This window comes from Glycine soja, chromosome 4, assembly GCF_004193775.1.
Source record: "Glycine soja cultivar W05 chromosome 4, ASM419377v2, whole genome shotgun sequence".
NCBI classification, from domain to species: domain Eukaryota; kingdom Viridiplantae; phylum Streptophyta; class Magnoliopsida; order Fabales; family Fabaceae; genus Glycine; species Glycine soja.
The window spans coordinates 46524764-46536448 of record NC_041005.1 but is presented as its reverse complement, the minus strand read 5'-3'; the positions used below and the strand labels follow the sequence as shown (position 1 = coordinate 46536448).

The window sequence follows — 11685 nt, the reverse complement described above, 5'->3', positions numbered from 1 at the left end:
CTAAACTAAAATACTTTTTTTTATGAATACTCAAATAAAATATTAATATCTTTCGCAATATATTTCAATTAGTTTATAATTTTTTTATTAACTGAAAAAATTATTTAATTGTTCGGTAAATAAGTTTTTTTAATCGTTTATTAGTAGTTTTAATATTTTTTAAAATGCTACTTGAAGTAGTATTTTTTAAAATGTTAATTTTTAATTTTTTTATATTTTTTTCATTTTTATCTTTAACCTATTTATTCAATTTCTTAATTATTCTTTTAAATAAATCATGATTTTATTATTTTTATGTTATTTTATATTTTTCAACTATTTTAACAATTAGTTTTATCAATTATTAAACACTTATAATTTAATAGATAGTTTTTTAACTTTCAACGATCACTTTTCAATTACCAATAAATTTTTTAACTTTTAATTAGTTTTTCAGTTAGTTTTACACAACAATAACCCAAGGCATAACAAACATCCATTTAATGCAAGAAAATTATAATAAGGGTGTAAAAAAAATCATTGTAAATTTTGATATAATAATAAATATACTTAAATAGGTGAACCTGATAAGAATTGAGTCGGGAGTGGGTCCGATGGTGGTGTCACGACATATAGAGATGGGTTAGAATCTGAAAGACGCCGTAGCCATAACGTGGACCCTTTGTCACTGACCTTCTGCATTTGAACTCTTCAGACTTATTCAGATAGAGCTAGTCTCATGTTCTGCCTACAAAATACAAAGATCTATAAGAGTTACGTGAATGAAAAGGGAATGGAATATTCTGCAGGTGTCACTCGCTTTTAAAATCCGAATGCTTGCGTTTTTCGGAGACTCTGTATTCTTCGTTACTGAAAAATTCTAGTGCGAGGTATACAAAAATAAGAGATGAGGGTGTTAAATTTTTTTACCATTCAATATCTTTATGTGCACTTCTTTCTTATTGAAAATCTTCAGTATCAAAGATGATCCAAAAGACCACACTCGTTTTTTAGAGGAAATATTTTGTACAATGTATGTACATAATCTACATACCCATTAAAATTAAATATATTTATTAATTTAATTATTAAATTATTTGATATGATATTATCTTAATGATTATATATGTATATTAAATATTGGATTACTTAGACGTGTGTAAATATGAAGTTCAATAATAAATTTTTATTTTATACGTGTGTATATATATATATATATTAACTTAAACCCACTTATTTTTTAGGAATAAGTTAAGAAAATTTATAATTATGACTTTTTAACTTATTCTTTATAAAAAATAAGTGGTGTAAATTAATAAACCTTATATGCATTTATTCATATAGATTCACTTATTTTTTAGGAGTAAGTTATCAACTTACACCTGAATGTATTTTAAAGAAATTTATAATTATAATTTATTAATTTATTCATTTAAAAAATAAGTGGATATAAGTTAACAAATTCACACTTACATTTATAGTGAAAATAGTTAATTTATAAAATTTTATAAACATGATACAACAAAAAGCACCCATCAATGATTGGTCACAGGACGAAGAACGTCATTTACAATGTTAAAAGTTTAAGAATCCTGATATCTCGCGAGCATTATTTGAAATGAGTTTTATCTGATCACTACATTTAACCCAAGAATTTATCTAATCATCACCTTTGCGACGGTTTGAGGCCAATGACCAAAACATTAAGGATATCCGGTAAAGTGAAAAAAATAGAATAAAAGTATAGTCGAAATGAAAATTTTGAATTGAGTTAAAGTATAAAAGTGAGTCTTACCCTATTTTATTATTCATTTCTCTACAAACGATCGAGCCCTAAGCCATGAGAGAGTGCTTTGTCATCATATCCCACCCACGACTCACGATCAGGACGTTGGGAAACACAGTGGACAAAGAGAGAAAAGGACTACTCTCATCGATTTTTGATTCAGGGAAGGACCATGCATGGCTTTGCCAAATTGTTGGTTTGCATTTCCAAGCTACGTAACAACATTTGAGGGTCCACGAAACAACTATATGATGAGTCACCCTTTAATTAATTAGTTGTCCACATATATATAGTGTTCATTTATTACGAAGTCGACATATATGCTTGGTTGGCATGCTGGGGGTGCCCCCCTCCTCCCATGCAAAAATGTATTGTCTTCGTTTAATTTCTCTCTTGCAAACTGCAAATTGGGAACCAGGCAGACCAGTCTCAAGGCAAGCATCATCGCCAGCTATCCATGTTCTGTTAGATATATAGTTGTTAGTTGTCAATATGTTAATGATTAGAGGACTAGTTTGTTAGTTAGTTAATTGTTGATTTTGTTTGTGCCTTCTGCTTTAATAGTTGGTGAAACCACCAAGAAATTAGGTTAATGTAATTAGTAAGAAATGAATTCAGACGATATGGATTCAATTCACATTATTATCAATGTAAAGACCTTATAAGTATTGATAAATAATTTATAAATATCTTTATAAGTGTTTATTGGATCATGAGATATATTCTGTCTCTAATGAACTTGAAATCTAATTTATCTAATTTTTTCATATAAGAAAATGGTGAAACAAATTCAATTCATGCATACAAACAAAATCCAATATCCTTGATGATATGAAGTGTCAAATGAAATGAATACTATTATGCTTTGCTATAGGGGTATAGGAGGTTGGGTAAATGAAAAGAGAGAAAACTTAGTTGCAATTTTTAAATACTTTCTATGTTTTTTTATTTGAATTTCACTTTTATAATTTGTGTTGAATTTTAATGCAAACTTTTAGATACAGTTTATTAAAATGAAATTTCAATTCTAATAGAAATGTACACTATAAATACTAAAGATGTGGGGAAGTTGTCGATGCATATATGGATTATGAAAAAAAGAAAATGATTCACCAAAATAAAAATTGAAATATTTAATGAATAAAAATTATATTATTTTAATTTTTATTTATTAATTTTGGCGAACAACACCAATTAAATGAGATTGAACGGGGAGACATATATGTTAGACTACAAGCTTAAAAATTGGAGTATCTAAAAGGACCGATCTAAAAGGCAAGGGAGAAATGTCAAAAGGCTGATACTGCATATCTTATAAAATCTATGCATATGGTCTGAGCAAAGTGCAAACAAAAAGGAATGGATCGATTATATCTATCCAACAATTGCTTTTCCCATCTCCCCTTGCAAAAAAGAATTAAAGCTCGTCCATTTATAGATTTTAATATTTGTTGGTTCGTACATTAGGCTTGAACTGACCATAGGAACGTACATTAATTATATTCCAAAGACACTGGTCTTCAATTAAGCTGGAATCATCATGAAATTAACTAAAAATTAGTTATAACATATGGAATGAATCATGAAAATAACAGTCAAACTCAAAATTTGAGTCATATCCTATATGATCTAATATGTGTTGGCACGACATGATCGATTAACTTAAATGTTAATCCTGTTGTTGGCACAACTCTCGACAAGTGCACTATTTTCACTCCAAAATCAAAGGGCATTGCATGTGCTAATATCCTGATCCCAATATGTAAGTTACGAGTACCGCTAGTACTTGTATTATTTGGTATTTCTAATGAACTACGTGAACCTCTTTAGTGGCAGCAACTTTGTCAGAGTTCAAAGGCGCCTTTTAAAAAATTATAATAAACTCTTTTCCAGGCAGTTAAAATGAAGAGTTAATTGAATATGTTTTCAACTGTAAAAAATGGATAATGCTGTATTTTGTTTTTAGTTTGTAAAAAAAACATTTTCCTTTTATTCTGACTTATTAAAAAGTCAGATATGGTCATTGTCTTTCACAAGAAATTATGTCTTTTTAATTTCTTGTTATTTAAAATAAGGATCACATCAAAGAAAAGAAAATGATTTATCTTGTAATAGGAATTGAAAATGAATACTAACATCACCCTATCTATAGGGTCTAAAGTATTTGATGCAGTTTTACCAGTAGAGTTTATTAGAGTTGACCAAAAAATCAGTTGTATTATTTTTTGATGAATATATGAGTACACTTTTTCATATGAACACATCCTTTTAAGCGAGATTGCATTCCTTCAGGCAATGCGCTGGTTGATATTTTAGCCAAATTCTATTGTTTAAGGGTTAAAATGATAATTTTATTTTTTATCTTATTTTTAGGAGATATTTCTGATATTTTGGTTATATAAGGGATTTTTTGGCATTTTATTGTTTATTGCTTTAGGGTTTCTGATGCATTAGTGTTTTTTATTTATATGTACCTAAGCATTCTAGTGACGTCAGACCGAATAAAATTTGAGATTTTTTCAATTATCAATGCTCGATATTGTTAGGAATCAACCAGATGTTGAAACTTATTTTTTCTTTTCCTTTATTCTTCGGTGCATTAGTATTTAATCTTAAAATGATTTAAGCTTGAGATTTTTTTTAACTTTCAAAGTTTCTTAAATTTCTGGAATATATATATATATATATATATATATATATATATATATATATATATATATATATATATATATATATATATATATATATATATATTCACATCACACCACTAATAAATATTCGAGAAAATTCTCAAATATATATAGATCCACGGAGAAAAGGGTTTGTTGACAAGCTGAGCAGAAATACGACTTCTCGGCCGCTTCCAGTAATGGAGAGATGGTCCTAAAGCACACAAGTGCAAATAAATAATGCAGAAGGCTCTAAAACAAAAGCATGTGACCCAGAAAAACACTGCTTTGCACGTGCTTTCCTTGTAGATTTTTGGTTCGTAAGTCGCAAACATATTGGTGAGAAATAATGGCAGTGCATGACATGGGGCCTAAAAGGTCGAGGAGCCATTTGAATAAGCTTTTGTCATAAGTACCAGTAGGAAAAGAAAATAGAAGGTAAAATGAAATAAATTTCTTTTCTCAGTTAAAATTAACTTATATGCATGAATTGAAATAAACTATATATTAGAAAAGTTAAATAAATTAAGCTTTTCCCATAAGTTAAAATTTACTTATAGGTAAAAAAAAATTTCTTCTTCTTATTCTATAAATATTTATAGGAAAATTTATTAAAAAAATCTTAAAATAGTCTTAAATGAGTGACTTTAGTCTAAAATATAGAACATATTTTTACATATCTTTGTGACTACATCACAATTAATAGTTTTCATTACAGTACATGTATGAGACTCAATTTAGTTGAAACAATAATATTAATAGTTGCATTGATAATTATCTCATTCTCAAATTATCCATTATTTTAGCTATTGAGATTTCTCTTGGCACCTAGCATTTTGCTTGAGAATGAGTGGGGCAGGCTCATGGTGAGTGTCTTTCAAACTGACTTGGCAGTGGGCTCACCTTAACTTTAAAGTGTTTTTTCAGAATGAATGTTACTTGAAAGTGATTTTAAGAAAGAATGCAATCTGGATCCCTGTAAATTCTATTGGTTGGGTTTGAAAGGACAAGGAAAAAGATAATATTGAGAAGGTACTTCAATTAGTTTTATCGGATACTTATAATTTAATAAGTTAATTTTTTAGTTTTTAATTAATTTTTTCAAATATAACTTAAATTATAAGTGTTTGATAAAATTAACTAGTAAAATGGTTAAAAAGTATAAAATGAGAGAAAAATAATAAAATCATGTTTTATTTAAAAAGAGTGAGTAGGAAATTGGATAAATATATTGAAAATAAAAATGAAAGAAAATCAACAAAGCTAGAAACTAAAATTTTAAAGAAATATTACTTCAAGTAATGTTTCAAAAACCTTAAAAGCTACTAAAATTATGTTTGACAAGACATTTTAATTAGTTTTTAGTATTTTTTACTAACTGAAAAATTTGTTTGACTGTTCAATAAATAAATTTTTTATAATAACTTTTAGCATTTTTTAAATGTTACTCAAAGTAGCGTTTTTTAAAATGTTAGTTTCTATTTTTTTTATACATTTTTTTCTATTTTTATCTTTAATATATTTAAATAATTTTCTTATTATCATTTTAAAATAAATCATATTTTATTATTTCTATTATTTTATAATTTTTAGCTATTTCAATATCTAGTTTTTCAGCTTCCATCTAACTTTTAAACTTCCAACTGATTTTGCTGAATATAGCCTAAAAATCTACTAAAAAGATTTTTTTTTACTGAATAATCAAATAAGTTTTTTAACTAGTAAAAAAAGTTAAAAATTAGTTGAAATGTTATGTTGAACACACCATATGTTTGAATAAAACTAGCTGAATATAGCTTGTTAGAAGCTGAAGAGAGCTAGTTGGTAATTAAAAGTAACTGAAAGTTAAAAAATTATCTTATTAAATAAGTGTTTGATAAAATTATTTGTTAAAGTAATTGAAAAATGTAAAATTACATAAAAAATAAAAAAAAATAAAATTTTACCTTAAATAGAAAAGATTAAAAAAAAATCTAATAAATATTTAAGGACAATAATGAAATAAATATAAAAAGTTAAAAATTAATATTTAAAAAAATTACTTAAAATAACATTTCAAAAAACGTTAGAAACTAATAAAAAAAATCATTTACTAAAATATCAAAGTTTTTTAGCTAGTAAAAAAAGTGAGAAGTTAATTAAAATATCTTGTCAAATACGGTCGAACAAAAATATTTTTTAAATCATTTTAAAATGCATGTATAATAATGTAATAATAAATTACTTAATTATACTTGTATCAAAAACTTATTTTAGTTATATATAAACAAGGAGTATTTTTAAATTTTGCAATATAAAAATTAATGCAATCCGTGACAACGCGCGCACAAGTATTATTATGATAGTATAATTAAAATTAACCCTTTTAATTTTATCAATAACTCTTCTGAACTTAATTTCGAACCCATTCTGTCCTAATAGATAGAAATTAGGATCAAAGAGAATCAAATGTGTCCAAGCTCCACCGCATATTTTTATCATCCAGTCTATACGGATCAAGATTCTCCGCAGTCACTCTTTTATACATTCACACAATCAGTATTACAAAATAGTTAGAGGGAGAGATTCGATGGATCATATTTTATTTCAATAAATCAAACTTAAAATATAGTAGTAGTACATTCAAAATCTAAGCTATTTAATCTTCATTTAATTGTTACAAATGATGGAATAAGTGAAAATACGACTGTAAAAAAAAGAAGTGAAAAAATGACAACAGCGAATCCATTTCTGCCCTATACTACCACAACATTAACTGTTCAATTTGTTTTATCAAAATTATCATTTCATGCTTATCTTCTAGAATTATTTGTTGTCGAGAAGCTACCTATAAATGCCTTAAATTTTTTTAAGAAAATATAAGATTGATTGAGTGGTTAAAAAGAAAAAAAGAAAAAAAATGTTACATATATATTCATTTTTATGGTAACAAAAACAAATTAATAATTATTATTACTGATAAAAAAACTGAATATATTTTTATACTTTTATTAATAAAAAATTTAAAAATTCTTAAAATAACTCCTGCAATTACTTAATAATAATACATTTAGGATAAAAAAACTATTTTTTTAAATAGACAATAATTAAAAATAAAAACAAACATATATGTATATAATAACTTTTTTATATCATAACCTGATATCTGAAGTAAACCATCTTGATGTTAATGAATTGGTTAAATTTGCATTAGACGTAAAAAAATAAAATAAAATCCAAACAAACCAAATCAATTAAATATACTATTTCAAAAACATACATTTAAATGATTTTAATCATATAATACTTTAGACACATACATATAATCATACACTATTAAAAAAAATTATTAACATAATTTTAAAAAAACTAAAATCAAATTTTATTATATTCATAAAAATTAAAAACATATTTTTATCTTATTTTTAACCATAGAGGTGCACTCACCCAAAGCACTATTTTGTTCTGTGTTTTTAAAGTGATATAGTATATTCTACTTAAACACGGAACCAAAAAGTCTTACAAAATTCTATAGCTTATGCATACATTGTACTTTCACAGTACAGGTAACACAGGAATGGGCATCATTTCATGTCACCCACCAAACTTCACAATTTTTCCCCAATTCCCATATCACCCTGACACCCTCAATTTTGACTACATGACAGTGCAGGCATTTGGGTTCTCATCGCTGAACATCTGGGGAGGGTAGGAATGGAAATACGCAGGGTGTGCAGGATATGCATACACCTCCATGCCATACCTTGGTGGGTTATAGAAGTATTCATTAATCTTAACCTCTGGAACAACCTTGTTGGTGTCTTCAGTAGTTGCTGGTGTTGTTGCTTCCTCTACTTTGGCTTCTTCTTCCTTCTTCTCTTTGTTTTCTTCTCCTTCACCACCACTCTTCTTCTCTTCCTCTTTCTTCTCCTCTTTTGCTTCCTCCACTTTCTCTTTCTTTTCTGGCTCTTGCTTCACTATCACTGCGTGCTTCCCGGTTCTCTTGTAAACGTACTCAACCAACTTTGCTGGATCGTACACCCCCTTCACGCTCACTTGTGAGTTCTTCAGATCGGGTTCTGCTGATTCCACTCCTGCACAATAATAATAATAAAAGTAAAACATTAGTAAATTAGCAAAGTTTTTCCTTCAAATATTTAAGATAACTTCATACTCAGAAATCAAACTCGAACCAGAGACCAGTAGTTAAGCTCAACATCTTAATACAAGTTAATCCACGCACTAAACGTTACTGAAGAATCAGTGCGAGTAATAAAATACTCCACCAAAGCACTTGAGCTCAAATTAAATGATGGGGTTCGGTATTAATTAATTGCAATAAATATTACTAAATGAAATTGTAAAGTGACAGAATTTGACCACAGCTGCATCACTTCAGCCAAAACCTGACGACTTTAATATTTTAATTAATTCAATTTAAAGTGCCGAGGTAGTGGAACTAATGGAATGAGAATAATGAAATAATCCCTTTCACATGGGTGATTCAGATTCAAAGTTTCAAACAGTGAAAGCACAATTCTACATGTTTTTGTTCCGCTAATTCAATAAAAGAAAGACCTAGTGTTGCATGATGGAGTGTTGCTTAGAGAAAATGAAATCTGAAACATCATAAGTACATACCCTTCATTCTCTGTATGCGTCTCTTGATTTCCTGAGAGCAAGCTTCGCAATGCATGTGAACTTTCAGAACCGTCACAATCTGAGGCTGCGCAGAGGTAAAAGGCAAAACTAGCATAATTTGTTAGAGATCTCACGTTGATTGGTGATATGATCGATCAAAACAGTGTATATAAGATCTTTCATCCAAAGAAAACACTGAGAAATGAGTGTAAAACTAGAACCGAACCTCTTCTTTCTTCTCTTCGGGGTTGGGCTTGGGCTTCTCTTCCTCTTGGACCTTCTTCTCCTCTTGAGGTTTCGGGATCGGAGAAAGAAGCTCGACCTGTCTGTGACTCTTCCTCTGTATTCTCTCCAAAACCTTGAGCGGATCCGCTTTCTCTCCCTTAACGACCACCTTGTGAGATTTGCAATCGGTGACAACATCGTCGACACCTAAACTCAAAAAAAAGAATATATATATAAAAAAAAAAAAATCACCCACACGAGAGGGATGTGTGATGAAAAAAGTGGGACCCACCTGGGAATCCTTTGAGGGAGCGACGAACCTTGCGGGCGCAACCCTCGCAATGCATGAACACTTTGAGCACAATCTCGGGCGGTGGCGGTGGCGGTGGCGGAGCAGCAGCAGCAGCAGCAACTTCCTCTTTGGACTCTTGCTCCGGTTTTTTCTCTTGGGTTGCTTCTTCCTCTGGGTTTTTCTCCTTTGCCATGGGTTCCTCTGGTTTCTTTTCCTCCTGAAAATCAGAAGAATAATAATAAAATAAGAAGAATATGTATGATATAGAAGGTTAGTTCCATATATAATAGTGATTTGATCGAGAAAGAGAGGCAGAGAAGCGTTATTGAGATAAGACCTCTCCCATTGGTGCTATTCTCCGGGTTGAGGCTACTCAAACAGCTTTCAGAGTCTGCCGCTGAGATAAGCTTCGGGGGAGCTGCTGCAGCTCCTACTTTTTGCTGTTATTTTCACTTCTTTGTTTCAGCCTCTCTCTCTCTCTTTCTTTTCTGTACTACTACCTCTAAAGTACTTATATATGAGAAATTCTTTTTTTATTCAACAAAAATAAATATAAGTTAAGAAATGTCTTTAACAATAAAAGAATTAAAAACTATTAGGATTGTCTTTAATAATAAAATTATCATTTTTTTAGAGAAATAATAAAAATATGAATTAAAAAAAAAAACCAAAATGCAAAAGTTTGGAACTTACAGTTTCAAAATTAGTGCGGTTGATAAAAAAATGTTTTTTTACTAATGATATGAAAACAATTTAGAGATGAAATTCATACTCGGATTTAATGGATATGAAAATGTATAAGTAATGATTAAATTCTTTCACCTATCCAAGTATAATAAGAAACTCTAGGAAAAATTTTAAGTCCCGGTATATAACGGCATCCAAAACCAAATCTCCACATGTACACATACATATTATATATTTGTGATTTTATTTCTTTAAGATGAGGGAATCGTACTTTATACTATTTAATGCAATAATGGGTGAAAACAGACACGTGATTTATTGAAAATTTATGACATATTTTAATTAATTTAATATTAGGTTAGAGTTATTAATTAAATAAAATAATTCAAAATAAAATAAAACATTATAAAAAAACACATAAAGAAAGTCAGTTTCGACCTTAAAAAGTTATCTATGTCGGGTAAATATTCAACCCTAAATTCAGTTATAATTATTAATTAGAAAATTCACTGTTAAAATTTTAATTTGGTAATATATATATATATATATATATATATATATATATATATATATATATATATATGTCATTGTTGAGTTATAAATCAAGACTCTTAATAATTTTAATTTTATATAAATAAATATTAAGTTTAAAAAATAATGTCTGACTATTATATTTGTGTCTCATGGAATATATGATAGCAAATAAACAATGAATGTGTGAAGCATCTATGACGAAATTAATGATATGTTCATTTAATCCTTTATGTAGGAAATATTTGAATATTATTTATAGGATCTATTGAACTAAAGGAAGTAAGAGAAAAGATAAGTTTTACATAAAAAGACATGTCATTCTTGTGTGTAGAATTATTTTGAGTAAAAAATTATTTCACCTATAAAGTTCACTTTAAAGTGCATCTCAATGAAATACATTAATATTATCTATTCTATCAAACACACAACTTCAAATGATACTTCAGACACAAAAAGAAGTTCATTTAGTCACATTGATTACTTACTGCTAAAGCCTACAAATACTAAAAGAATTGAAGTATTGAAATTATGAATTTTTGACATAAACATTCTCTCTAGCCTTCAAACTCTCTAATTTAAAATTTTCTTAAGTTGTACAAACTCTCAAAATATATTATAAATCGTAAGAGAAAAATACATAGTATTTGTAAATTTGTCTATAAGACACTTATCTTGTTTGCATGCATCCAACCTCAAAATAAATCTTCTAATTTGTTTTAGAGTGAAAAGTGACTTGATAGGAAACAATGAGATTTTAAGCCTAGGAAAGCTTTTGTAAGTCTACAGAGGTAGAGATACTTGCATCTTTGTTGAAATATAGTAAAAATTTGATAGATTATCAAGAATTAATCTCTATCATAAAAATGAATTAGTATAATATTACTGTGTGCTCT

At 28.1% G+C, this 11685-nt stretch overlaps 1 protein-coding gene across 1 annotated transcript; it reads right to left on the bottom strand.

Annotated features, from left to right (window-relative positions):
• Positions 1 to 7879: 7879 nt before the first annotated feature.
• On the bottom strand, positions 7880 to 10066 carry LOC114409959 (heavy metal-associated isoprenylated plant protein 7-like). Its single transcript, XM_028373652.1, has 5 exons — positions 9909 to 10066; positions 9572 to 9788; positions 9281 to 9486; positions 9055 to 9139; positions 7880 to 8507 (listed from the first exon to the last, which is right to left on the bottom strand). Exons 1-5 carry the CDS (start codon positions 9915 to 9917, stop codon positions 8071 to 8073), a joined length of 954 nt encoding a protein of 317 aa, XP_028229453.1. The 5' UTR covers positions 9918 to 10066; the 3' UTR covers positions 7880 to 8070.
• Between the last annotated feature and the right edge of the window lie 1619 nt (positions 10067 to 11685).

Bases quoted from the DNA above. Each gene is read 5' to 3' on its own strand.
- LOC114409959 (XM_028373652.1), bottom strand. The intron at 9,140-9,280 runs GTTCGGTTCTAG...ACCTCTGCGCAG, and splicing joins CCGAAGAGAAGAAAGAAGAG to CCTCAGATTGTGACGGTTCT. The intron at 8,508-9,054 runs GTATGTACTTAT...ATTATTGTGCAG, and splicing joins ACGCATACAGAGAATGAAGG to GAGTGGAATCAGCAGAACCC.